Source organism: Macaca fascicularis, chromosome 4 (genome assembly GCF_037993035.2).
Source record: "Macaca fascicularis isolate 582-1 chromosome 4, T2T-MFA8v1.1".
In the NCBI taxonomy this organism is placed as follows: Eukaryota; Metazoa; Chordata; class Mammalia; order Primates; family Cercopithecidae; genus Macaca; species Macaca fascicularis.
In genome coordinates, this window is record NC_088378.1 from 127222030 (window position 1) to 127249977 (window position 27948).

A 27948-nucleotide genomic window follows, 5' to 3' on the forward strand; every position below is an offset into this window, starting at 1 on the left:
AAAGCCCACCCGTTCCTAGACACGTCCCACGGAAGCACAGGGCATAGCTCAAGACCACGGTCCCACTACCCCCAAAGCGGCCGCTTCCACGGAACCGTCCGAAGGGCTGGCCTCGCCACCCTGCGCGCGAGTGAGCCGCTTGCCGGCGCGCAGCTGCAGCCAAGGAAGCAGCAGCGCCCCCTCCTCTGAACCGCGGCGCACTGGTCCTCCCGGCCCGGCCCGCTCCTAGCAACACGGGGCGTCCCCAACGACAATGACCGGCGCCGGCGCGCGGGACTCTGTGTGAGGCGAGCGCCGAGGCTCCCGAAGCGGGTGAGGCGACCTCGGGGGAGTGGGGACACACAGCCCCGGTCTCCCTTATCGGGGCCCGCTCAGGTCAGCTGGGCCCGGGAGCCCCTCTAGCGTCCTCTGCCCACACCGGCCAGAAGCCCACAGGCGGCCATTGCCTGGGTTCCGTTTTCTGTGGCGGGGAAGCGCCGGTCCGTACCCACAGGAGACCCCACGCCCTCCATGCGAGGACGCCCCGCGCCTCCTCCCCACCACAGTCACTGTCTGCAGACCGTCTGGCCCAGGGCTGGGTATCCGAGTGAGGCGAGCGGAGGAACTATGGGAAGAAGAGGGGGAAAATGGGGCATCCGTAGGGCGTGGAGGAGAGCGGTCCCAAGCCCTGGGGCCCCAGCCTTCTGCGAAAGGCCGTCCCTGTTCCCAGCACCCGAGGGCTGTAATCCCTCCCGCGTGTCCAGAAGCTTGCTTCCGCATCTCCCTCCCTCCCACTGCACTGCCGGTTTTCCTGGGTTACCAAGGAGAAACCAGCGCCTCTACACCCCAGGTAGGATGGGGGAGGGACCCCGTGGCCTTTGCAGCTGAGCTTCCTTGCTAGGGTGTCTGAGCTGAAGGTAAGGAGGGGTGGGAGCAGAACCGCTGGAGTCCCTTTTGAGACAACAGACCTGAGTGGTCAGGAGTTGGGAGGAGGCCAGCCCGGGGGCTGTGGTAAGTGAACTGGCGGTTTCACCCAGCCCAAGTCCAAGTACGCGGGCCGAGGCCCGGTTGGAGAAAGTTTTTTGCCCTTCCATAAATGGAATTCCCAACTTGGGAGTGACTTACCCCAAAGTAAGACATGGTGGGCATGAAAGAAATGGAGGTGGGTGTAGACAAAAGCCGAGAGTCCTGAGGACAGACGAGGGCTCTCCTGAGGGGATCTGGGATGGGAGTGGCTAAGAAGGCAGTCAGAGCAGTGGGTGCAGAGCCAGCTCCTGGGGAAGTGTCCCAGGCACAGAGGTGCTGTCTGCCCAAAGAGAACTGGGTGTCTCCACTTCTCGGCTAAGAGGAAGGGAGGTAAGGACAGTTGAGGACCAGGACTGTGATGCACAAGAAGGTGAGAATGCTCCCCTACAGCATCTTCCTCGTGTTCCCATTAGGGCAGGTGGAAGGAGCTCCTGCCCAGAATGGTTAGATTTAGCTGGGGACCTGAGGAAGGATAGAGAAGACCGGAGACTTCCTGTGGAGGGAATGTGCCAGGGGCAGGAGAGCACTACTCTGCAGCACTCCGTTGGGCTCCTCTGGCCCTCCAAAGGATGCAGGCAGTGGTCCAGCTTGCAGAAGGCTTCTGTGCCCAGCAGTGAACTGGAAGAGGGAGCCTGGACTATTTAGGTCAGCACCAAGGGGATAACCCTGGGCTCCGTGTTGGTGAACAAGAGAGCTCATGAGCTGGAGAAAGTGGGAGACTCACTGGAAAAGTGCTGTGAATGACTGAGTTGGGAGCAATTTATAAGCAACCCCAGCATCTCATGGAAGTAAGAGCATTAGACAGACACAAACTAAAACCTCAGCTTCTCCACTTACTAGCTAGTGACATTTAGTAAGTTACTTAAGCTTTCTAAGTTTCAGTTTCTTCATTTGTGAAACAGGGACAATAGTGTTAAATAATAATCCTCAATAATTAATTTCAGAATTTAATGAAATTATGTAAGTAAGCCATCTAGCATCTTCACTATATCTAACACACATCTTGAGTGCTGGCTCTGGGCCCAGCACTATATGAAATGTCTCACACACATTAACACCTTAATCTTCTGGGTAATCCTATGAAATAGGTACTATTAAGTACTGTCCTCACATTATAGATGAAGAAACTGAGGCAAGCGGGGACCTGCCCAAGGTTGCACAGATAGTGGGGGGCACTGTGGAGATTTGACTTGAGGCAGCAGCTCAACTCCTGAGTACTTAGCCAGCTGCTGTCCTGCCTCCTGCTATGTACATGCCATTGAAGGCCTAGAGCTCTCAATAAATCATAGCTATATATAGCCAAGGGTATCGTTCCCAGAACACCTGTCCACCAGATTCAAGCCATCAGAAATGAGGACAACTCTGGCCAAACTGGAGCATCTTGTCACTTTCTATTACACGTGCTTGGGCATGGAAAGAGCAGTCCTTCACACCCGGTCCTTTGAGTTAATGGCCTGGTATGGATGTTGTTCCCTGTGTGTGATTTCAGGACCCTGGACCCTGGTCCTGAGGATGCACAGTAGGGGCCCAGGGGAGGAGGATTGTCCCTTCCCTAGGGACTGTGGTACCAGGTTAGAGACACAGCCATGTGAAGCCAAACTAGCTGGTAAAGGCAGGCCCCAGAGAAGTGAAAGTCCACTGCATGTGTCCCCACTTTCCCCCTCTGAGAGCACAGCACATCCTTGGATGGGGACACCAGGTGGTGGCACAAGACATACCCACTCCTGGTGGCCCTGACCTCTCTGGAATGTCAGGATTCCTGCCCTGCCCATGTTCAAGACTGGCGTCTTGAACATGCTCCTAGTCTTCAAACTCTGGGATTCTCTGACTGACCCAACAGGTTCCCCAGGGAAGGAAAGCTCCAGAGAGGAAGGTGACCCTTCAGCCACCTCCAGGACTGCCCTGATGAAAATATTAAATTTTGTTTCATTTAGGGGGAAAATGCATTTACCCTAACAGGGATGAAAACTGTACATTAGGGCCCTGAAATTCCCATAGTAAAGTACCAAAGGCCTGGGCGCGCTCTCAGCCCAGGGAGGCCCTCCCCACTTTCCAAGGAGCAAGAATATTCTTTCTTCTTTCCTAGTGGAGGGCAGGAACAGCCAGGGGAAGGGGACATACTGAGTGACTGTGGAGGGGTAGTGTATTGTGACTAGAGGAGGAGACCTGCCCTCAGATGCTGGCCCCGGCTCTCATAGGTGTTTTAGGGCCAGTCATTTCCTGTTTCCTTGTTTCTTCATCTGTAAAATAGGGATAAGGAAGCCCATCCTAGCTCCATTATAGGGTGGTTGAAGAGTCACATGAGACTTTTTTTCTTTTTTAGAGATGGCATCTCGCTATGTTGGCCAGGTTGGTCTTGAATTCTTGGCCCCAAGCAATCCTCCTGCCTTGGCCTCCCAAAGTGCTAGGATTACAGGTGTGAGCCACCACACCCAGCCTTTTTTTTTTTTTTTTTTCCTGAGAGGATAGTTCTGAAAGGACCTTGAAAGGACCTTGCAACTGTTAAGTGCTGGACAGTTGTAAGGTGCTGATACTGTCCCAGCCCTGGAGACATGGAATGTGAGACTAGAGGCTCAATGTAGTCAGGAGAGGAAGAGGCCACAGGAGTGAATCAGGTCCTGTGAGTAATAACCTGGGGGCCTTTGGCCCTTCTCAGCTATCCCTTTGAACTCTTTCATCTACTGATTTAGGATTTTTCCCATAATTTCACTCACCAAACAGTGAGCCTTTTGGTCAAAATGGGGCAGGACCTTTTGGTCAGAAGGAGTAGAAACCCAACTCTTAGCTTTGGCAAAGGGACTTATTAGAAGGCTGCCAACTTAGCTCTCAGAGCTGAAGGCACTGCCAAGGAGCCAGACAGCTCTGGGAGCCTCCGGGACTAGGCATGGGGATCGAAGATACCAGGATGCTGTCTGGGTCTTTCGTTTCTGCTACTCTCCCCCAGGCTTGATTCCCTCCTGCTGCAAACAGACCTTGTAAGTGTGGAGAGAAATGACTTCCAGCAGCAGGAGATCCAGATCCTTCAAGGACACATGTCCTTCTGTCTCCCTCCACTTGGACAAATCTCAAGAAGGACTCTGATTGGCTTATATCAGATAGCCACCCCCAAACAAGTTGCCCTGACCAACAGGATACTCCTGTTGGCCAGAATCTATTATCAGAAGCCAGTGGAGCAGCCCCAAACACCAGCTACCTCGCCTAAAGCAGACCTACCACTGGGCTAGGAATTGGAAACAAAACTGAGGAGGAGACAGCCCCTACACCTCGAGCAGCTCACAGTCTAGTGTGGGTGTGGTGAGAGGGTGGGCAGTCAGGTCACTGGAGTGATGCAGGTACTGGAAAGATGGGGTCTGACAATGGGAGGGGTTGTTTTGTGGCATCAGGGACAAAGAAGCACCTCGCCTTCAGAGAGGAAGTGGTGCTTGAGCTCAGACTCAGAAGACCAGTGATTGTCCCTTTCTCTGGCTGAGATGGTGGGAAAAGCATTTCAGAGGGAACAATTTGAGCAAGGGCTTGGCAGCATGAACTGGGCTGCAATGTCCCAGATGCAAAGAGGAGCTTATTTCTAACAAGGTGTCCAGCCACGGAGGGCCTCACACACCAAGGTGAGGAGGCTGGATTTTACCGTAAGCAGTGATGAGCCGCTAGAGGGCTTACAAGGAGCCTGCCACAGCGGCTGTGTGAAGGCTGGATGTGAGAGAACCAGACTGGATGCCAGAGACTACATGCCCAACAGCTGATGCTGTGATCCAGACAGACACTGAGGCCCTGAGCTAAGGCGGCAGCAGGAAAGGAGAGGCTGCCTGGGTGGGAGGCAGAACTGAATCAGTAAATAGATGGTGGGGTGGGGTGGGAGGGCTGGAAGAGAAGTGATTCCCTGGCTTCTGGTGCCAGCATCTGGATGGATTGAGTTTGAGGGACCTAGGCAGCATCCCAGTGGACTTGAGTCTGGAATGCAGATGTAGGAGAGTCTGGCATTACTCACACCACCACCCCGCAGCCTCACCATCCTGGTAAGCAGTACCCTCTGCTTCTCTGGGACGTCACAGTTAGGAAACCCCACCTGGAAGAGGTGAAAGCTAGAGTCCATCAGCAGGAATGAGTGGACGACCAGGGCAGAATTCTGAGGGACCTTGGCACATGGGGGATGGGCAGAGGGAGAGAAGTCTGTGGTGAAGACTTTTGGAAAAAGAATGGTCGGAAAGTAGGAGGAGAGCCAAGAGAGTGGCACACCAAAGGGTGGCCCCCAAGGGCAGGGGTCAGAACGTGGCCTGCCGAGGGAGGAGCCACACTGCATATCCTCCTCATAACAGTGATAGCGGGGCAGCAAGGAGTTCGTTTTGCTCGTTATCCTTTTAAATATACTGTGTTTTCTATTTTGTTAGTTTTAAAAGTAGATTTTTTAAAAACACTTAGAACTACGTGTTTTTTAGAACACTCCTTAGAATAATCTTCTGTGTCTGGTAATAATTTGCCTGCCAAAATATTTTTGCGATATCCATTTTTTAAAAATCAAGAGATGATTAAATGAAAATTATCCACTCTGATCTTACACAGTTAATTTTTTCAGCATTTGCCTGCCTTGTGGTATGGATGATCCTGTAAACGCTGAAGGTGGCAGGGGCTCATTTTTATACCAGCCATGCACACGGCAGCCATGTGATTTGGAGCGAGGCCCTGCCCCTTCCTTCTGAGAAGTTGATTCAGGGCCCTGGAACATGCCCCGATGGGTCCTGCTGTGTCATGCCCAGAGGCGGGCTGCAGGCACGAAACAGCAGCAAGAGCAATTAGGACCAGATGGCAGGAAGAACTCCAGGTCCTGAAAGTGAGGTGCTAGGCGGTGGGACTAGAGTGACCTCATTGCAGAGGCATCCCGCCTGGCCCCGGGTGGGGTTTCCCAGGTGTGGCTCCCCAGGAGAAGAAGGAGAAGGGACTGCCTGCCAGGATGCTGAGGCTGGATGGTGCTGTGAGGAATGACTAAAGAGCCAACTCCAGGGCAATGCATACCAGCAACCTGGGGCTCCCCCTGCCAAGCCTGGTCCTGCTCCCTGGGTGTGGCCCATGGGTGTCCAGGGACATATCTGGGACCAAGGGAAATTATAGAATGTTTTAGGCCAAAACCAAGCAGGAGTTGGTCTAGTCTGTTGCCTCTGACCTTCCTCCATTGTCTCTGTCGTGCTGTCTATGAGCCCTCAACACCACCCTGCCTCCTTGCCCTTCACATCGATCCTGGAAATAGGGAAGGACCTCAGAAACACTGCACTCATCCAAAGATACCATCTCAGGTCAGCATTCAAGAAGCGGGTCTCCAGGATGTGTTCTCTCCAGCCTCAGACCCCTGCCCCTCATAGTACCTTCATTATCCACATACCCCTCCTATATTCTTTACAATGATCAATATTAACCGACCATTATCTCAGGGGGATCTCCACTACAGCCCATGTAGGAAGATATTATTATCCAGTTTCACAGATAAGAAACTGAAGCTCAGATAGGTTAAGTAACTTGGCCAAGGTCACAAAGCACATAACTGGCAAAGTCAGAAATGCAAAGTCAGCAGGTACCGCTAAGCAACAACCCCCTCCAGCCCTACACTCTGAGAGGCCATTAGTCAAAAAGCACGATCTGGTTATTCCACAATTCTGGACACAATCTGTGTGTGAATTTGCATTTGATTTGCATAAGGGATGTCACAATACCTAGATATCTTTCCTGCACTATCCCTCTCCCCGCCACCTGCCTCTCAACCAGGCTTTTCCTCCTTGAGATGCCTGGCAGGCTGGGGAGCACCATCTGGTCCCTCCCTCTGCCAAGGACGCCTTTGCTGGTTCAGAGTGTTCCCTCCCACCGGCCACTACCCAGTGCACTGAGTCGTCAGGGTGCACATCTGATGGGAAACTGCCTGGAGGAGGAGCTAAGTGCCAGCAGCCCCATTTCCTCCTGCAGATCTCAGGGCAGGAGTGCAAGGGTACAGGAATGGGCAAATGGGGGAGGGTCCCCGGACCAAGACACATCCTCTGTCTTCTGTCTTCAGCCCCAGATTTAGCTACCTTCTCGCCTCCCACGCCTGCCCGCTGCTGTCTGGAATGCTGGGAGGCTGGAAGAGCTAGAGGCAGACTGGATGGGGAGATGGAAGGGAAGGGACCTGGAGCTTGAGCTCTCAGTGGGAAGGAGGAGAGGAGGCTGCGGGCACCCTCGTCAGGGCATGGGTCTCTTTCCCCTCTCCTTTCTCTCTCAACCTGCACTTTCCAAAACGGTAGCCACAGGCTTAATGTGCCCATTGAGCCATCAGATTTTGAAGACTTCATATGAAAACATAGTATATAAAATATCTCATTAATAATTTTATATTGATTATATGATAAATAACATTTTAGACATACTGGGCTAAATATAAAATTAATTTCATGGTCAGGCACTGTGGTTCACGCCTGTAATCCCAGTACTTTGGGAGGCTGAGGCGGGTGGATCACTTGAGGTCAGGAGTTCGAGACCAGCCTGGCCAACATGGTGAAACCCAATCTCTACTAAAAATACAAAAATTGGGCCGGGCGCGGTGGCTCAAGCCTGTAATCCCAGCACTTTGGGAGGCCGAGATGGGCGGATCACGAGGTCAGGAGATCGAGACCATCCTGGCGAACACGGTGAAACCCCGTCTCTACTAAAAAATACAAAAAACTAGCCGGGCGAGGTGGCGGGCGCCTGTAGTCCCAGCTACTCAGGAGGGTGAGGTGGGAGAATGGCGTGAACCCGGGAGGCGGAGCTTGCAGTGAGCTGAGATCTGGCCACTGCACTCCAGCCTGGGCAACAGAGCGAGACTCCATCTCAAAAAAAAAAAAACAATACAAAAACTAGCTGGGTGTGGTGGCGGGCACCTGTAATCCCAGCTACCTGGGAGGCTGAGGCAGGAGAATCACTTGAACCCAAGAGGTGGAGGTTGCAGTGAGCCAAAATCACACCATTGCATTCCAGCGTGGGCAACAAGAGCAAGACAGAAAAAAAAAAAAAAAAAAAACTACTAATGTCACCTGTTTCTCTTTACTTTTTTTTTTTTTTTTTTTTTTTTTTTGAGACAGAGTTTTGCTCTATCACCCAGGCTGGAGTGCAGTAGCGCAATCTTGGCTCACTGCAACCTCTGCCCTCCAGATTTAAGTGATTCTCATGCCTCAGCCTTCCGAGTAGCTGGGACTACAGGCACCTACCACCATGCCCGGCTAATTTGTGTATTTTTAGTAGAGATGGGATTTCACCATGTTTGGCCAGGCTGGTCTCGAATTCCTGACCTCAAGTGACCCACCCACCTTGGCCTCCCAACGTGCTGGGATTACAGGCATGAGCCACCACGCCCAGCCTTGTTTCTCCTTACTTTTTAAAATGTGGGCACTAAAGAAATTAAAATAGCATATGTGGCTTGCATTTTGGCTTGCATTATATTTCTGTTGGCCAGAGCTGTTCTCAACCCCATCCTACGGATCAGGCAGTTGCTGTTCTATAAAATACTTAGTGCAGGGTCCTGTTTTGAGTTGAATGGCTCTTTATTATACCTGTATTTTGGCAATATACACCCCTCACCCTCAGAGGGCCAGTCCAATGTAGGGTTCAGAGCATGAATTTGACAGACTGAATTTAAACCCACCCGTAATATTTCTAAGCTGCATGACATTGGGCAAGTCAATTCGCCTCTCTGTGCTTTAGTTTCCCAGCAGAAAAATGGGAATAATACAAGTGCCTGTCTGAAAAAGGCTTTTCTGAAAAAGGTTTTTCTGAGGACACATGAATTAATAGGCATAAAGAACTAAAAAGATTGTCTGGCACAGAGCAATTACTGTAATTGCTATAGAGCTATTATCTAAAATTTTGGGCTGCTCCTTGCTAGTTTCATGTGTCAGATAATATATTATGCCCTTTGGATGCATTATTTTATCCACTCCTCCAAATAATCCTACTGGAACTGCGACCTTCATTTCTAAGAGGCAGCATCTGAAATTCAGAGAGGTTCAGTAACTTGCCCGAGGTCACACAGATAACCAGTGGATGTGTACCTGGATCTGCTTCACTCCAGGGACTGATCCTTAAGCACTATTCTGTACCACCTCTCTTAGTAAATGCCCACCAAGACCCTCCAAAGTAACACCACTACCTCTTCCTTTTGCTCCAGATCCCTACCTGTATCAAGGACCTGCCAGTCTGAGAAGTTTCTTGTCATAAGGCCATCCAGGGGCCACCTGCCCCTACATTACCAGCCTCCAGCATGCAGGAGACCGTAACAACATCAGCATTGTTGGACCCCAGCCACTCCTCAGTCTCCACCCAGGACAAGTCCTCCACTGGCGGACACACTTCAAGCACAGGCCCACAGCCCTCAAAGCCTTCAATCACACCAGTCTCTGCAAAGTCCAGAAACCCACATCCTGGGGCCAATTTCCATCGGATGCGCCGGATCATTGCTGAGGATCCTGAGTGGTCACTGGCCATCGTGCCCCTCCTCACAGAGCTCTGCATTCAGCACATCATCAGGAACTTCCAGAGTGAGTCTGTCCCTGCTTTGGGTGGGAAGAAGAAGGCCAAGAGTGGGGCAAGGTGGGTGGGGACTCTCTGGAGCCAAGACTGCAGAACCTGGGTCCTGGGGCAGCCCCTGCTCTCCCGTATGGCATCCTCATACCTACTCAACACTTCCCTTCCACCCAAGGCCAAGGCAGTTTCTCCTTCTGTTCCCACCAGGCTCCCACCCACACTGCACCCTCCATGCCTCTGCCCTCTCCTTGCCTTTTCCACTCTCTCCAACAAAACTCAGCCTGAGCCATATCTACTTCCTTCTCCAGAAAGCCTTCCCAAGTGAACCACCCTCCACTCTGATGGAGTCTTCCATGCCATGTAAGGTCTCTTGGTTTGTTCCATATTTTGTGCTCTGTAATATGGATCCTTTCCAAAGATGGGTTGCCAGCCTCTCCTACCAGATGGAGCGCTGTCTGAGGACAGGGCCATTATTTCATCTCCAGCAACTATTGTCACCCAGTCTCACTCATTTTACTTGTTTATTGTCAGCCTCCCCTCACTGGATGTAAACTCCAAAAGGGAAGAGCCCTGTTTTGCTTACTCTTATATCTCCAGCACGTGGGACATAGTAGTCTCTCATAGTGGTACCTCCAGTTTCTGGCACATAGTGGGTGCTCAAAAAATTTCTTGTTTTGAAATGGATGAATCAAATAAGATTGGAAGCCTCTGACCTCAGGAATTGTATTCCCCATCAGACCAGGTGATAATTGAGAGTTGGACCTGAGAGTCTTCCTCAGTCTGGGAGCTCCCTGAGAACAGATGCTGAGATGTCCCCCTTCAGGCAGGGAACATCCCAAAGCTAAAGGCTGGTGTCCCACCCTCCCCCTGATCTCCCCTGAGAGGAGAGGCTGTCTATCCCCTAAGCAGGGAAGGGTCTTCCCTTTGCCTGGTGCTCCCAGGCAGGCCCAGCCTGAGGCATCATGTTGAGGTGTCCCCCAACACTGTGACCCCATGCTTTCCTTCCTCTGTTCCCAAAGATAACCCTATCCTGAAGCAGATGCTCCCGGAACACCAGCAGAAGGTCCTGAACCACCTGTCCCCTGACCTACCACTGGCTGTGACCGCCAACCTGATAGACAATGAGAACTACTGGCTCCGCTGCTGCATGCAGCGCTGGCCCGTGTGCCACGTGGCCCACCATGGCGGCAGCTGGAAACGCATGTTCTTCGAGCGGCACCTGGAGAACCTGCTAAAGCACTTTATCCCAGGCACCACGGACCCCGCGGTGATCCTCGACCTGCTGCCCCTCTGCAGGAATTATGTGCGCAGGGTCCACGTCGATCAGTTCCTTCCGCCGGTGCAGATCCCGGCCCAGCTCCGGCCAGGCGACCAGTCGGACTCAGGCAGCGAGGGAGAGATGGAGGAGCCCACCGTTGACCACTATCAACTGGGCGATCTGGTAGCTGGCCTGAGCCACCTGGAGGAGCTGGACCTGGTGTACGATGTCAAGGACTGCGGCATGAATTTCGAGTGGAATCTCTTCCTCTTCACCTACCGCGACTGCCACTCCTTGGCAGCTGCCATCAAGGCGTGCCACACCCTCAAGGTACTGTCTGCTCCCAGCCTTCCCCCCACCCCTCCTCCGCATCTCTCAGATTCCCTCTCCCCTCCTCTTCCTCCTCTATTGTTACCTTCTTCCCATTTCCTTCTCTTTCATTGGCCAAGTGTTGTTTTTTTTTTTTTTTTGAGACGGAGTCTCGCTCTGTCGCCCAGGCTGGAGTGCAGTGGCCGGATCTCAGCTCACTGCAAGCTCCGCCTCCCGGGTCCACGCCATTCTCCTGCCTCAGCCTCCCGAGTAGCTGGGACTACAGGCGCCCGCCACCTCGCCCGGCTAGTTTTTTTTTGTATTTTTTAGTAGAGACGGGGTTTCACCGTGTTCGCCAGGATGGTCTCCATCTCCTGACCTCGTGATCCTCCCGTCTCGGCCTCCCAAAGTGCTGGGATTACAGGCTTGAGCCACCGCGCCTGCACCCTACACCAAGATACACAGTTCTGGGGGTGTAGAGATGAACAAGGTGCTGCTCTTCCAGTTCACCAGTTTGTTTCATTGAACAAACATATGCACTCCAGGCCCTGTCCTAGGTGCTGAAGATTCAAGGATGAGCAAGATTGTGCCATTTGTGCCCTCTGTAGCTTGATGGGATAAAGGCACTAATTATCAATCATATAAACATAAAATTGATACTAGAATAGGGTTGCCAGATTTAGCAAATGGAAATACAGGACATCCAGTTAAATGTGAATTTCAGGTCCAGGCACGGTGGCTCACACCTGTAGTCTTCCAGCGACTGAGGAGGCTGAGGTAGGAGAATGCCTTGAGCCTAGGAGTTCAAGCCTGCAGTGACCTGCAATCACACCACTGCACTCCAGCCTGGATTACAAAATGAGACCATCTCCAAAAAATTTGAATTTCAGATAAAGAGCAAATAATTTTTAGTATATGTCCTGAATATTCCATGGGGCATTCTTATTTATCTGAAATTTATATTTAACTGGGCATCCTGTACTTTTTTCTGGTACCCCTGAATTGTGATGAATGCCACAAAGAAGAGATACTCTTATGAGAGATTATAAAGGAGCATTTGACCTTGCAGGGGAAGGCTTCCCTGAACAAATGTCACTTACATAGAGATTAGAAGGAGGAGTAGGAGTTATAGTCTCAGAGGGAGGAACATTCCAGGCAGAGGAAGCAGTGCATACAGGCTCTATGGGCAGAGTGAACATGGCCAGCTCAAAGAGAAAGAGAAGACTGTGTGGCTGGCACAGAGTATGAGGTGGTCAGCCTTGCTGGGTAAAGGAGGCCTTGTCCAGGAGGCTGTCTTTATCCTTAGGAGCTCTGGGACACCATCCAAGTGTTTTAGGCAAAAAGGTAGGTACCATTACTGGATTTCACACGTGAAAAGGTCACTCCGTCTGTGAGGGATGATGGCCTGGGCAGGGTAGCAGTGGACGTGCAGATTACCTAGGAGATCATTGCCAAATCCAGGTGAGGGTGAGGGTCATTTCAGCGAGGGTAGTGTCTGTGGAGTCTCAGAGGAGTGGAGAGAGTCAAGACATATTTAGGCAGACATGTGTCTGGCATGCATGGGCCACACTGGCATAGGGAGGATCTGAAGGAGAAGGAAGGAGAAGGAGGTGAGGTGCAAGACGTCTGGCTTGTGAGGCTGGATGGCTGGAGGGGCCATTTGCAGAGACAGGGAATGTGGGAAGAGGATCGGTTTTGAGGGGAAAGAGTGTAAGTTTCAGTTAGAGGCATCTCAAAGAAGGGGTCATTTTGTTAGTCGGGTAGAGGGTCCGAAGCTCAGATGAGAGGTCTGAGTTGAATGTGGAAATGTATGCCGTCTTCATGAAGGTGGCAGTTGCAGCCCTGGATTTGGATGGAGTCTCACAGGGGAGAGCCAAAAGCAAGACAAGGAGAGGCCTGGCATGTGGTCTTAGTGGAAGAAGAGCTTGCCAGGAAGCCAGAGGGAGGAGGAAATGGGGGACATGGCATTGTGTCACAGAGCAAGGGAGGGGTATGTTTCAAGTAGAGGGAGTGAGCAACGGGGTGGAATAGAGCTGAGGACTGGATTTAGTGAACGTGGAGGTCACCGAGGGGGAGCTATTTCAGTGGAGTGGCAGGAACAGAGGCCAGATAGCAGTGGTGTCTGGGGAGAGTGGGAAGTGAGGAATGGGTGGCTGTGATCAGCTCTTTCAAGAACTTGGCTGTGAAGGGGGAAAGGTACAGCCATAACAGATGAGAGCTTTGGGTTCCTTCAGAATAACTCACACATGTTTAAAACCAGTGTAAGGTTCCATCCAGTTGCAAGAAAGGGGATGAATGTAGAAGAGAGGCACGGGTTCATAGACCAATAAGTCAGTGCTTGGTATCAGGAAAATGACAGGTTCCCATTCAATGGCTGGGAAGGCAAGAGGAGAGTTCACCTGCTGAAAGAGGGAGCTCAGCAAGGAGGCCCCTGAATTATGAGGAGGCTGCAAAAAGCTGAAATAGTTGTTGTAGATTATAGGCAGGTATTTTGGCCAGAGAAATATAGTTAGATTGGCATGCAGCGTTACAAGCCTATTGGTGGTTCCAGTGATAGCAACCAGTCCCGTCAGCTGATGTTTTCTATTTTGTCAGTTGCTTGCGCACAGGCATGCAGAAAATAGAGAGTGGGGCTGATCCAGGGTAGGGCTTTGCCAGAGAGATGCAATGAAAAGAGAAGAGACACAAAAGACTCAGCTGGGTAAGAGGAGCATAAAGAGGAGTGAACTGAAGGGTAGGGAGAGAGAGGTCAGACACTCAGAGGTCTCAAGGGAGAGAGAGGAGCAAGACAAGCCAGCAGGAAGGTGAGGGGGAGAGGCTCCCATGGACAATATTCATACTGCCAGCCCCATCCCCTTTCCTTCATTCCTTTATCTCATCCTTTTCCTGCTTCTCCACCTCCCCACTTTCTCCCTGGTTCTTGCCCTGGCAACCTCCTTCAAAGAGGTCCTCTCCTTGCCCTGGTGGATCTTGGCTGGCAGAGGAGGATGCAGTGAGCGGCTGAGGCCTCAGGCAGGCTTGGATTCCAAACCTGTCTCCACTGCTTCAATCACTGTATTACTCTGGGGAAATAATGTAAACCTCCATTTTCTATCTGCAAAATGGAGAGAACTTTCTCTTCTTCACTGAGATGCTGAAGGTTAGAGATAATGGTTATGAAAGACCCAAGCGGCCAGGCGTAGTGGCTCGTGCCTGTAATCCCAGCGTTGTGGGAGGCCGAGGCAGGTGGATCATGAGGTCAGGAGATCGAGACCATCCTGGCTAACACGGTAAAACCCCGACTCTTCTAAAAATACAAAAAATTAGCCAGGTGTGGTGGCGGGCGCCTGTAGTCCCAGCTACTCGGGAGGCTGAGGCAGGAGAATGGTGTGAACCCGCAAGGCGGAGCTTGCAGTGAGCCGAGATCGTGCCACTGCACTCCAGCCTAGGTGACACAGCGAGACTCCATCAAAAAAAAAAAAAAAGGAAGAAAGAAAGAAAAAAGAAAGAGCCAAGCATGTAGTAATTGCTCAATAAACAGTGATCTTTCCTCCCTGCTACCTGCCACCAATTCTACACTACTCTGCCATGCTGGTAGGCCTGGCCCCCTCCATGACCTAACCAGGTGGCCAACACTAGGTGAGCCAAGTTTGCCAAAGATCTAGGTGGGCAGGCTGATTATCCCTGGTGCCATAGACCCTCTGCCTGCCCACAGATCTTCAAGCTGACCCGAAGCAAGGTGGATGATGACAAAGCACGCATCATAATTCGAAGTCTTCTGGACCACCCAGTCCTTGAGGAGCTGGACTTGTCACACAACCTCATTGGGGACCGTGGTGCACGAGGTGCTGCCAAGCTGCTGAACCACAGCCGCCTGCGTGTGCTCAACCTGGCCAACAACCAGGTGCGTGCGCCTGGTGCCCAGTCGCTGGCTCATGCTCTGGCACACAACACCAACCTCATTTCCCTCAACCTACGTCTCAACTGCATCGAGGATGAGGGTGGCCAGGCTCTTGCCCATGCCTTGCAGACCAACAAGTGCCTCACCACACTGCACCTCGGTGGCAATGAGCTGTCTGAACCCACCGCCACACTCCTGTCGCAGGTGCTCGCCATCAACACCACACTCACCAGCATCAACCTGTCCTGCAACCACATCGGGCTGGTGAGCCACCTACTCTGGGCTTGTGAGGGTGGGTGTGGAATCCGACTGCCAGGAGTACTTGTGGGATAATTGTGAAGATCACAGACTTTACATACTACATACCGCATCGAGTATGCACACATACTGTGTATCCCAGTGATTATTATTTTTCCTTTAATCCTTACAGTTACCTAAGTAACTGTATATTAACCCTAAGCGTATTTAAATATATTTAAGTATATAACTAAGTATATTTAACCCTACTTTCTAGATGGAACACTAAGTCTGAGAGGATTATGAATTGCCCAAGGGCATCAAGTCAGTAGAAAGTGGCAAGGCTGTGGTTCAAATCCAAGATTGATTGAAAGCCTGAGTCCTTTCTAATAGACTGTATCTCTCAAACTTTCTTAACCAAGTCTGAGAGTAAGAAATGCAACTTATGACCAGGCACAGTGGCTCACGCGTATAATCTCAACCCTTTGGGAGGCTGAGGTGGGTAGATCACATGAGGCCAGGAGTTTGAGACCAGCCTGGCCAACATGGTGAAACCCCATCTCTACTAAAAATACAACAATTAGCCCAGTGTGGTGGCATGCACCTGTAACCCCAGCTACTCGGGAGGCTGAGGCAGGAGAACTGCTTGAACCCAGGAGGCAGAGATTGCAGTGAGCTAAGATCATGCCACTGCACTCCAGCTTGGGTGACAGTGCAAGACTCCATCTCAAAAAAAAAAAAAAAAAATGCAATTTACATGAACACCAACATAAACATAATTTTGAAATTTATGACTTGTGATATATGCTGATATTTTCCTTTACATTCTACTCTATTGTATTTTTAAATGCTTCTGTGACCCATTAAATTGACTTTGCAACACACTGCTGGGTCACAACCACAGAATGGTGGCATTCTGCCTCCCAACATGAAATTCTTTCACATTGGGGCTAGCCCACCCAACCCGCAGGGGTTGGAGCTGTGATGACCATTGAGCGGGGCCCTCCGTTAGGTCACTGAACCCTCTGCTAAACCTCCCCATGAGAACCTTGCTCACCTACACAGGCACATACACACATGTGCATGCACACACACACACATACACACACACACACAGACACACACACACATTTTCTAGAGGGGGTGCTGTTGACTGCAAGTAATAAAAAGCTTAACCAGAAATGGCCTTAAGCAGGAGGAATATTCAGTGTCTCCCACAACCAGAATTAGAGGGTTGTAGGGTTGGTAAACCCCTGGGTTCAGTGCCACCCTCTGCTCTGCCCACCCCAGCCTCGTGGCTAAGGCCTCTCTAGTGCTTCTCTCGGTCCCAAGATGGCTGCCACAGTTCTGACATCTCACATAGGGACATGCCCAGAGGCAGAAAACAGGAGAACACCTGCTCCCTTTTCTTCTCTTTTTGGAGTGAGGAGAACCTTCCCAGAAGCCACCCCCTCTCAGCTTCCCCCTCGCATCTCATTAGAGTTGTCCCACATGCCCATGGCTGAACCAAAGGAATGGAATTCTCATCATTGCCAGAGATTCATGTTTTTCAAGCTAGTAGGGTTGAGAAATCAATTTAGTGGGTATTGGCTACCATTTTTCAAATGGAAAAGAATAGAATATGTCAACATGCGTCACAAAAAGGTTAAGTATTGTTTTGTGAAACTTTATGTTTTAGTCACATCTACATGAAAATGTGTAGTTATGTATGTCAGATCCTGGGTAGTGATGTATATGACCCCTTCCTTTGCACCCTTCTCCCAGGACGGTGGGAAGCAGCTCCTGGAAGGCATGTCGGACAACAAGACCCTCCTGGAATTTGACTTGCGCCTGTCAGATGTGGCCCAGGAAAGCGAGTACCTCATTGGCCAGGCCCTCTATGCAAACCGAGAAGCAGCCCGCCAGCGGGCCTTGAATCCCAGCCACTTCATGTCAACCATCACTGCCAATGGCCCTGAGAACTCTGTGGGATAAAATGACCTGACTTGGATCATGGCCCCAGCCCTGTCCCTCATTTCATACCCCTGCCATGCCTGCTGCAGACTATCACTCTGGTTCAGAGGGAGCAGGGAGGGGGACCGTGAATATCCTTGGAGTGATCAAGGGTTGTATGGATGGAGACATGAGGCAGGAAAGGGAGACTGGCATGGCGGAAGAAAGGGTATGCAGTAGGAACCCAGCCCCTGTGCCCAGGGAAAGGATATTACTGAACCCCCACAAATGACCAACTTCTTCCAGGAATAGGGAAGTCAGAGAGGTGTGTGAGGGACTGTGCCTGCCAGATTCTCCCACGGGGGCTGCCTGCCTCCCTGACTCCCCTCCCCACCATTTTCTTCTCTACCAAACAGATCCTTGATCTTCAAACACGCACGCACACACACACACACGCGCGCACGCTCTGGCTACAGCAGACCTATGTCTGGCTCTCTTTGCCACCCTCAGCCCTGTAGATGCATTTCCCTGTTGCTTGACTCTGCTTTAGGTGATCCAGTTCTATAGGCCACTCCATCCCCTATTTCCCCAACCCCCAACCTGGGACGGGGACAACGAAATGACACCAGGGACTCAGACCCAGTGGCCTCCTCTGGGGAGGCAGCTGTAGATGACGACTTCCAGGGAAGGATGACACGATTCCTGCCACCCACCCCAGAGAGCTTCCCTGGGAGGGAGGGAAAGAAGTGCCACACTGGGACAGGAAGTCAGTGAGTCATCCACAACTTTATTATCCACCAGTTTGATTTGTACAATCTTTGCGCTTAAATCCACGACAAAAAGGCCACAGTGTGATGCACCCAATTGACAGAGACCTGTCTTCTCCCCAGCCAGGCCCAGCCCACCCCACAAGCCCTTGTCCCCAGGCCACATGGAGCCTTCTAGGTGCCCTCCATGAGTCCCCATCACTCTGTAGCTGTCCACCCTGGGGCCACACCTACAGGAATCACATCAGCCCCCAGGGCCACAAGAGACCTAGCTGACTGATTCAGGCTGAGCGCCATTCCCCATCCTCCTCAGGCTGATTGATTGGCCCAGAGCCTCCAGAACTGTGTCCCCAAAGGGCAGGTCATGGGCTACAACCCCAATCCAGGAGTGCCTGCTCTCCAGGGACTCCTTCCACTAAGCAGACGCTAAGCAGAGCACCAAAGGGGGCTTGGGAGTGACTGCATGTGTATGCCTGTCTAGGCAACCTAGAGTCTGTCTGTGCCTGACACCCTCTGACAGTTCCAGAGTGCAAACGTGTAGGTGTGAGGGTGTGTGTGTGTATAGCCACAGCTGCTAGCAGAGGTTCTAATTAGAGAAACAAGAACATTCAGTGTAAAGTTTAATTTTAGAGATTAATTTTCTGGTTTTTGTTTTCCCTGGCAATCAATAAAGCTACCAAGAAAATAGACCAAAGAATTGGTTTCTCTCTAAGTCTGTGCGTGTGTGGGAGATGAGGCTGTCTGAGACGACCTAGGCAGAAATGGTCAATACAGGCAAAAATAATAATAGAGGTCCCCCTTCCCCTCTTCTGAGACCAGGCTCTGTCTCAGGAACAGGCCTGAGGGAGGAGGAGCCATGTTCCTCCTCCCCTGGAGCCCTGAGGTGGCCAGGCTGTCCCCACACAGAGCATGACATCCGGGTGCCAGCTGGCTAAGAAATGGAGCCTGAGGCCGCAGCTCACCACCTGTACCTCACAGATGTCCATCAGAGGAAAGAAGGGTGCTCCAAATGCCAGGCCCCCAAGGAGCACAGACTCGGGATCCAGGCAGGTTCAGTGCTGATAGGCAGGTGGGCACTACTGCCAGGGAAACCTGGTGGGCAGCCGTTTCCCCTGCCCAAGCCTCTCTCTCTCTAGTCTCTTCTCCCTCCTCACTCAGCCATCTCTACCTGAAAGTAAAGCTAAACCCTTTAGAAGCCATGGGCCATGGTATCCCCACAATTTGGGCCCCTCTCCCTAGGAAGAAGGGAAGGGGAGCCAGAGGTGATGTTGCATAGGTGGAGGCCACACAGTTGGTGGTGCAGGCCTGGCTGGGCTGGAGGAAGATGACAGGGGCTGAAGGAGGGGAAGGAGGAGTTCTGATGGCTCAGGCGAATGTAAGCAGCATCAGGGGTGAGAGATGTGGGTGGCCCAAGGGTTATCCTCTCTAGCCTGAAATGTGAGCTCAAGCCCTGGGCACTAAATCTGCTGGGGAGACTTTAGCCAGGGGAGTTGGGAGGGCAGGAGGGCTGTTCACAGACATGCACACTGAAGCACACTGGGGTGGAGGTGGTGGGGTGCGCACAGGGAGAGAAGGCGGTGTCAGAGCTTTAGGGGAACAGGATGTGGGGCCAGCACCCTGGGGTGGTGGCAGGATGCCCCTTTGAAGACCCTGGGACACACAGCAGGGCTTCAGCTCATAGGATAGGGGAGGATGGAAGGGTTGGGCAAGATTTAGAGAATGCTTGCCTCTGACCCTGCCATTGGAATTATTTCTCCAGTTGGGACTTGTGACAATGTCCTCAGCCCCCCGAGATGTGTTTGAGGGAAAAGCACGCTCCACTCCTCTGCACAGGTTTAGGGAGGCAAAGACCGCCCCCACAGACACCCCACCTTTGGAAGTCCTTTCCTCTACCCTCCACTACCCTCTTCTCTCTTACTCCCACCTGCTTCCAGAGGTCCCCGTTGTCACCCAGGTCTATGTCATGCTCTCTCCCCTTAGTCACTCGCCCTGACCAGCTTTAACAAGTGCCGCCCGGGTGTATCTCACACTCTCTAAAGGGAGTACACACCCAGAACCCAGGTGAGGAGGCCCCTGCCGGGAGGCTGCAGAGTTTAGAGAAAGGACTGAGGTACACAGCCCTCCACATTTCACTCTCCTCCCCACTGCACCCTGGCAACAGCTCTGCAGGACCAGGGAGCGGGAGATGAGTGCCGTCCGTGCGGTGAGCACAGTTCCTCTGGACCTGGAGTGGGGGCCCAGTTAGATAAACAACAGCGGAAGGAGCGGCAGAAGGGAAACCCCAATCTTGGGGTCAGCGCCAAGAAGAGGGCAGCAACATTTCCACGGTGTTGGATGGAGGCTTGGGGCTGACACCTGGCCCCAGCCTCAGACCCGCTAAATGCATTAGCTAGTTGGAATCCAGCCTGCTGGTCACCAAACCACTGCTCCCTCCATAGAGAGAGGCCCCAGGGGAGTGAGGCCACGGAAGAAGGAAAACCCCAAGTTCCCTTCTCCACAGCCTCTAAATCTCCCAGCCGCACGCCAGGGCCTCTCCCTTCAGACAAGGCCCAACGCGGGGCCCACGGTACGGTTGTCATCTAACAGTCAGAAGATCTGTTGAAGGGCTGGACAGGAGGGAGGTGTCCCTTTAGGAACTCAGGGGTGGGGCTGGAAGAATGACTCTGCCAGGGGGATCTCGGGGAGCAGCCGACCCCCCTCCCACCCATCGGTCTCTTTATGTACAGGGACGACAGGGGTCTCGGCCCCATCCGGGTCTGTCTTGCGGCCCTCACCTCCCTTTCCCTGCCCCCCGCGCGGCCTCAGTCATCGTGATGACTCGCCCTGCGTCGCACAGGGAGCACAGTCCGGCGAGGGGCAGGCGGGAGGGCGGCGCGGGCCACGCCGGGGACGGAGGTCACAGTGAGGTCTCTACGCAGGAGCCGTGGCGGTGCAGCGGCCGGTGGCTGTGGCCCAGACACCCCTCCTGCCGGTGGACGATGAGGACCGGAAAGTAGAGGGCGTCGTGGTAGGGCGGTGGAGGCCCGGCCTCCTCCTCGTCGTCGTCCTCGTCGTCCCCCATGCTGGCCTGGCTGGACAGCCGCGTCTGCTCCGTGGGGCAGCTGGCCTCGTTGACGCTCCCGCTGCGGCTGCGCCACAGGCAGCTGCGTCGGGAGCCGTAGAGACGGCCGAGCGAGAAGCGGCTGCCCCCGCAGCCCGCGCCCCCACCGGGGCCCGGGCCGGCCCGCGGGCTGGCGCAGATGCTCAGGGCACTGCGCGAGAAGATGGACGAGCTGCTGACGGCGCGCTGGCAGTGCTCGCAGCTGCGCCGGTAGGGAGCCACGCCCGCCGCGCCCGGGCCGCCTACCCCGCCGTAGCGGCACGAGGGCGCGTAGCCGCCGCTCGCCCCGCCGCAGCGCGTCCCGAGCCCCGCCAGGTCCATGAGCACCGCCTCAGAGTAGCTGGGCACCAGCTGCTGGTTGGAGCGGATGTGCCACTCGAGCTCCGTGCTGTCCACCGTGTTGACCCGCGGCAGGCGGTGGGTGAGCGGGGGCAGCAGCTCGTCGCTGGGGCTGAGGCCGCCGCCCGCGCTACTGGCCGACCCCGGGCCCTCCAGGCCAAAGAGCTTCTCCACGTGGTAGTGTGCGTAAGCCGTGCGGTACTCTGCCAGCACTCGCAGCGGCCACGACAGCGTGAGCAGCGCCGCGGCCCAGAAGGCCGAGGAGCAGGCGTACCAGGGCGGCCGGGCCGGGTCCGGGAAGGCCACCATGAACTCACGGAAGTCCACGTTCTTGAGGTGCATGCCCTCGCGTGCCTCCATGTAGTCGTCCAGGCCCTCGTTCTCTGCGAAGAAGCGCGCGCGCTGGCACAGGTACGCGTTCTCGGCCTCCACGCTGGCGAAACTGAAGCACTTGGTGAAGCGCAGCCTCGTGGCCGGCGCGCCCTCCAGCCCCACCAGCGTCTTGGACACGTCGCGGACGCCACAGCGCGCGTAGTCGAACTCGGCCTCCGCCACGTGCGTGTTGACGCGTTCGTGGTAGACCTGCGGCGCGGGGGGCAGGCGGCTGGGTCGCGAGGAGCCCGTCAGCGGTGCCCGCTTCTGCCCACTCACCCTCGCCTGCCCCATCGCTGCTCTGGTTGCCTGGTCGGACCCTAAGTCTGTCTTGGTTTAGGTGCCGGCTGGAGCTGGTTAGGATCTTTCCGAGTTGCAGAGCAACTGACGCCCTCTGCATAATCAGACGTGAGGACCGGACTAGAACCAGCCCCACCTGTGCGTATTTAAATTCTAACTAAACCCTGCGTCCTCTAGGGGTCAGGCCCTGGCCACGAACTGCCCCTCTGGCTTGCCTGATCCATTTGCCACTGCCTCTGTTTTCCAAAGTGCTCCCGCATCACCACAAACAGCCTTCTCTTCTTCTTTCTTCCCTTTTACAATTGTGTTTCCAAATGGGTTCCCCAGAAGTACTCCCTAAAGAACCCCTCTGTCTCTAGTCTTCCTGTTCAGGCTATAGCTATCACTCAGCCTCCTTCCTGCTTCTCACCGGCCCCAGGCTTCTGTCTGTTGATCCTTATACTAAGACAGATGGCCTACATCTGGGAACGTCTCCTCCAGGACTCCAATATGTCTCATCCTGGCGAGTCCACAAAGTGCTGATTGACCTGCCCACCCCCAGTGAGACTTCCTATGCCCACCTCTTCTTAGACCCTTGAACTTGAGATCCAGGAAGCTGGGATTGAGCCTAGCACTACCACTTAAGAGCAGCAGACTTTAGACAAGTCACTGAGTTTACGTGTCCATACCTGTGAAAGAGAACTCGGTAGCAGTCACCTCACTGAATAGGTAGAGCATGCTATGATATTGGGCATGTGAAGCCATCTCCAACCATTAAGCACTAATTTTTTTTTCTTTTTTCTTTTTTTTGAGATGGGGTCTTGCACTGTGGTGATCACAGCTCACTACAGCCTCAACTGCCCAGCCTCAAATGATTTTCCCACCTCAGTTTCCTGAGTAGCTGGGACTACAGGTGCATACCACCACACCAGCTACTTCTTTTTATTATTTCTACAGATGGGGTGTTACTATGTTGCCACGAGGCAGGCTGGTCTCAAACTCCTGGCTCAAGAGATCCTCCTGCCTCACCAAAGTGCTGAGGTTACAGGCCTGAGCCACCACACTGTGCCATTAATCACCAAATAGACCCATTAAGCACTAAACAGTATACAGATCCTGGAGCCAGATTCCTTGAGCTCGAGTCTCATCTCCACCACATACTGCCTATTTGACCTTAGACATGTTACTTAAACTCTCCAGGCCTCAGTTTCCTCATCTGCAAAATGGGAATACCTGCCTACCTCATAGGGTTATTATGAGGGTTAAATAAATGATTTGATGTGTGTAAAATACTTAGAGCAGAGCCTGGCTCCTGGTCGTTGTTTGCTGTTACGACTATGGTTGTTGCTATTGCCCTGCTGTTGCAATGCTCATGGGAGCTCACTGCTGCCTTGTGCTCCTCCCACCTTCCCCCCAGGGAGGTGGGGAGGGAGTAAGGCAGGGCCAAGTGCCACCTCCCATGTTGAATGTCTTGCACTCCCCACCAGCTCCTCACCTGGGTGGTGGTATAGGCGTCTCCGTTGCGGTATCTGGTGACCTGGCGGGTGCGGCGGACATAGTGGTAGCTGATGGCCTTCCACCAGATGCAGGGTGTGGCTTGCTGCATGCGGCCCACACGCTCCCGCACACTGCTCACATCAACACGGTGCTGCAGCTCATGGCGGGCTTGGCAGTGCCAACACTCCACCAGGTAGACGGCGTACAACATGAGCAGGAAGGCCAGGGGGATGTAGACATAGCCGTTGGAGCAGGGGCTGTCATGGTACATGAGGCTGTTGCCCTGGTAGGCGCTGCTGAAGGTGAGGCGCGTCACTGTGGTGACGTGGCACCAGGCCACTGCCCCCAGGCAGCCGTACATGAGCAGCGAGAGCAGGAGGCACTTCCAGTGGGACTCACGGCAGAGGGACTTGGTGAAAGAGGGCTGGATGGGACGCTGCTGCTCGGGTGGGCAGGGAGAGGGGCCGAGATGAGTGGGAAGTGAGAGCAGGCAGGACCCAGCACAGAGATGGATGCAGGGATGGAGGGGCAGAGGCCAGCACCAGAAATAACAAGCAAAGAGAACAAGGATATGGAAAGAAAAGGTGAGACCAAGATGGAAGTCAGGGGCCAGAGGTAGAAATGGAAGTGACACAGAGTGAGCCATGAGGATAGGAAAGGGGACCAGAATGCCAGCACAGGCAAGTGCAGAGAGAGACACCCCAAGAGGCAGAGAAAGATCAGAGCCAGAGATGGAGGCCCAGGCAGCAAACACAGATGGATAGGATGGTACCCAGAGAGTGTCCAGAGACAGACATAAAGAGGGCAATGAAACAGGAGAAGGTGTGGACAGGGAAGACAGGGGAGGACAGACAGACAGGCATCAGCGAAGGCAGGTCCCCAGCCCAGACCCCTTCCAGGTCCTCTAGAAAAGGGGGAGGGACCCACTGACATCACCTCCCCACTTAACAAGTGGGGCCCTCACTTCCAGATTTGTTTCAGTCCTAGGTTCTAGAGGAGCTGCTCCCCTCCGACCCATCCACCTCCCTAACCCTCACAATTAGCCTAACACCTCCTTTGGAGAAGGGCCTCCAGAGAACCCCAGGCCCTGTCTCATTCCCCATGTTCTGGACCCTGGTTCCCCTGTGAGTCTTCCTCCTGTGCCCTGACATCCTTCCCTTTGTCCTAGGATGGGAGGGAGGGGGCTGGGGTCCCTGAGCGGCAGGCAGTCCAGGAGGAGGTATCCAGAAGGGCAGAGGCATGTGGCTGAGGAGAAGACAGGCATAGGGGATGTGGGACCAGGGTAGCGAGGACAACGTTTGAAGCCCAGCAATTTGTCAAGAGAAAATGAATTTTGGTACTCTCTTGGAGCTGGTCTTTTAAAGCACTTGGCACATTCTGTCCCAGGGTTGGCCCAGGATTTGTTTACATGTCGGGCTCCCCACTAGATTGGGTACTCCTGAGGACCCACACTTCATTCTCTTTGCATCCTAGGTGCCTACTGTGGTGCTGGCCCCCAGCAGCCACATCCTAATTGAGTGTTGAGTTTGATTTATTGTAGTGGCCTGTTTTCCCACCCCTCCTCTCTGCTTTCTAGCTTTAGGAACCCATCCCCCCACCACACACACACACACACACAGCTGCCTGCTGGGATCCTGACTTACCCCCTCAATTCCTCAAGCCTGACCTAGAGGCCAGCCAGGGAAGAGAGGGAAGAGAGGAAAAGAGTGGAAAAGAAGGTACAATAATAGGCATCGAGCCCTGGATCTAGAAGTATGGATAGTTAGGCGAGCTAGGAAATAGCACACAGTACATGTGGACAAGGAGGTTAGGGTACATGTGCCTTTCGGGGAGCCTTGTCCTTAGGAGGTATGAACACATGGGCCCCTTCGTGTGCCTACCTGGTTGTGCGCTTGTCCCCATGTGGGTACCTCTGAAAGGGGCTTTACCTGCAGGCCTATCCCCTCTTGTGTGCCTCTGCCCTAGTGCAGGGTGCATGCGTGTGCACAAGTGTGCATGGGAGGCTGGAGTGGGGGTGCTCTTGGTACTTTCCTCCGTCTCTTTGTCTTCAGGTTCAGAGGACTGAGGACTAGTGACCCCAACTAGGGATATGAGGAAGCAGCAGGAGCCTCGTGAGAGGTGCACACCCCCCCTCCCACACACACACTCCCAATGACCACAGGGGGGATCCCCCTGTACACATCTGACCTCCTTAGGGTCCTAGATCAGGTAACACCACCACTTCCCCATGGTACCCTCCTCGTTCTGTAGCCCCTACAAGTCTCCCTTCCTGGCCTTCAGGGTAGCATCCCCCTCTGTGAGACAGGATCCCTGCCACCGTCCCCACCCCGGTAGAACCTAGCCCCCTCTCTCATAAGCCCAGGGTCCGCGAGGCTCCGCCCCTAGGCCCCTCCCCCTGCCCGGGACCCCTGAGCCCCGCCCCCGGCGCGGCCCCTTCCCCGGCACCGCGGACCGCCGCCGGGTGGGGGCGGCGGCGCGGACTGCGGCTGCAGCTGCCGGCTCGGGGTGCGGGGCGCCGGCCGCGCTGCGGCGGAACCGGCGGGGGCCGCGTGCGATGGGGGATGGGGGGCCAGGCTGCGGCCGCGCTCGGGGAAGGGGCGCCCTCGACTCTCACCTCCTCTCGGGCGGGGCCCTCGTCCGCCGCCGCCGCTGCCGCCGCCGCCGTGAGCTCCTCCGGGACTCCGGGGCCGCCACCGCCGCCGCCGCCGCCGGCGGCGCTCTCTCCCGCAGCCGAGCCAGGGGGGGACATGGCGTAGAGGGGGCGCGTCGAGCTCAGGACCTCCCGGGGGGCTGCCAGGGGCCGGGGGCATCCTGCGCGGGCCCTGGGGAGAGGACGGGAGGGGGCGGGGCCCTCGCTGCTCCCCACCCCCCGCCGGGGGGAGGGGGCCCGGAAAGGGCACCGGGAGTAAGGGGCTGGGGGTTGGGGGTGGGAGGCAGGCTAGGGGGGCCGGGCCGGGGGGGCCGGGGCCGGGGGCGGGTGTCACCTTGAGGCCCTCGCGGCGCCGCTCCGCCTCCCGCCCGCTCCCGCCGCCGCCTTTTGTCTGAGCCGAGCTGGAGCCAGCGCGCCCCCCCTTCCTCCCAGCGCAGCCGAGCCCCGCCCCCAGCCCCCCAAACTCCGCCTTCCCAAGCCTACCTAATAACCACCCCCCGAAGGGGTAAAGCAACAGGGACTCCCCACACCCCTTCCCCGCTCCCAGCCCTGCTCACTGCACCTCCCTCCCGCACTCCCATCTTGGGAGAATCTATGCCGCAACTCCTCTCCATCTGTTCTCCGTGGACTGGGTCCCCGAGGTTCAACTAACAGCACCCCGCCACACACTGCACACATCTCTGGTTCCCCCAAGTTCCTGGGGCACAGGAGTGGGGAGAGGAACTTGATCCTTGAAACCCTAGGGAAGATCCTTACTCCCAGTTGCATGGTGAAGGGTTAAAGCAGAAGCTAGACTTCCAGAGGAATGGAATAGGGTGAAAGGGAAGAGACTGAAGCTAGAGGTGGGAAAGGACTAACAGAGGGCAGAGGGAGGACATTGGAACCGGCCTTCACTGAACCATCTTCCTTCCCTAAAAGAGCAGCTCCAGAGAAGCAGTGAAGTGTGTGCAATGCCCTACGCTGGAGGGCAGGAAACCTGAGTTCTAATTCTCAATCCTGTCTCTGTCATTAAGGAGTTATGTGACCTTGGGCAAGTGCCTTCCTCTCTCTGAGCCTTAATTTCTTCATCTGTGCAGTGAGGAAATTGACTGGACAATTTCTAAGGCTCCGACTTGTGGGTGTAGGAAGCAGGCCAGGCTGAGCCATTGCAAGCAGGCTATCCTTTCAGGCCATCCCACACTGCTCTTGCCTGCATTCCCTGGCACAGCAGGAAGGACCCTGACATTCATTCATTCATTCCTGGATGTCTCCATTCAGTAAACAGGTGTTGGGTACCTATTGTGTAACCAGTACAGAAGTGAAACACAGTTTCCTTCCCTCAAGGAGCACAAAGTCTAATGGGGAGAAAAGAACAGGAAAACCAACCATTATGAAGGATGTAATAAAAGCCATGCATGATCAATCTTGTGCATACACAGTTACTGTGGAATCCTACTATGTGTCATTAGAGTCTTTGACATACAGTAACTGTTCTCGCCAATTACTCATAGGGAACCAAGGCAGAGGGAGAGTGAATGGCTTACTCAAGGTCACCTGCTAGCACTCACAGAGCTAGTCCTAGAATTCAGATCTTTCCCACTCAAAAGTCTATGGGGAATATTTGTGGGTAGGAAGTTAGTTTGATGTCTGATTTTGGGGGATAGGGTACAAGCACACTGATCTGCCCAGGATGTTCCTTCCCCTTATTGGGAACAGCCACTGTTCCCACCCCTCTAGTACACTCCTGGCCCTGTCTTCGTTTTAGTACTCTTCCCTTTCCAGGCAGGTGAAGGTGGCTCTCTGTCCACCTATTGCTTAGAGCTATCCAGC

The 27948-nt window shown here is 54.0% G+C and overlaps 2 protein-coding genes across 6 annotated transcripts; one reads left to right on the forward strand and one right to left on the reverse strand.

The window, feature by feature from the left end:
* Nucleotides 1-197: 197 nt before the first annotated feature.
* On the forward strand, nt 198-18596 carry DRC5 (dynein regulatory complex subunit 5). 5 transcript variants are annotated; one of them, XM_005552851.5, is made up of 5 exons: nt 198-829; nt 9164-9533; nt 10539-11107; nt 14781-15230; nt 16968-18596. In XM_005552851.5, the coding sequence occupies exons 2-5, from the start codon at nt 9257-9259 to the stop codon at nt 17175-17177; spliced, it is 1506 nt and encodes a 501-aa protein (XP_005552908.1). In that variant the 5' UTR covers nt 198-829; nt 9164-9256; the 3' UTR covers nt 17178-18596. The 5 variants fall into 5 exon arrangements, with proteins under 5 accessions (XP_005552908.1, XP_073893983.1, XP_045246928.1 ...); XM_074037882.1 differs by having other exon boundaries at nt 14781-14969; XM_045390993.3 differs by having other exon boundaries at nt 198-312.
* TMEM151B (transmembrane protein 151B) lies at nt 17903-26532 on the reverse strand. Its single transcript, XM_045390990.3, has 3 exons — nt 26104-26532; nt 23488-23928; nt 17903-21923 (listed from the first exon to the last, which is right to left on the reverse strand). Exons 1-3 carry the CDS (start codon nt 26236-26238, stop codon nt 20799-20801), a joined length of 1701 nt encoding a protein of 566 aa, XP_045246925.1. The 5' UTR covers nt 26239-26532; the 3' UTR covers nt 17903-20798.
* Between the last annotated feature and the right edge of the window lie 1416 nt (nt 26533-27948).

Bases quoted from the DNA above. Each gene is read 5' to 3' on its own strand.
- DRC5 (XM_005552851.5), top strand. From the start codon at position 9,257: ATGCAGGAGACCGTAACAACATCAGCATTGTTGGACCCCAGCCACTCC. The intron at 9,534-10,538 runs GTGAGTCTGTCC...CTGTTCCCAAAG, and splicing joins CATCATCAGGAACTTCCAGA to ATAACCCTATCCTGAAGCAG. The intron at 15,231-16,967 runs GTGAGCCACCTA...CCCTTCTCCCAG, and splicing joins CCTGCAACCACATCGGGCTG to GACGGTGGGAAGCAGCTCCT.
- TMEM151B (XM_045390990.3), bottom strand. From the start codon at position 26,238: ATGTCCCCCCCTGGCTCGGCTGCGGGAGAGAGCGCCGCCGGCGGCGGC. The intron at 23,929-26,103 runs GTGAGAGTCGAG...CCACCCGAGCAG, and splicing joins AGGGCCCCGCCCGAGAGGAG to CAGCGTCCCATCCAGCCCTC. The intron at 21,924-23,487 runs GTGAGGAGCTGG...CCCGCGCCGCAG, and splicing joins ACGCCTATACCACCACCCAG to GTCTACCACGAACGCGTCAA.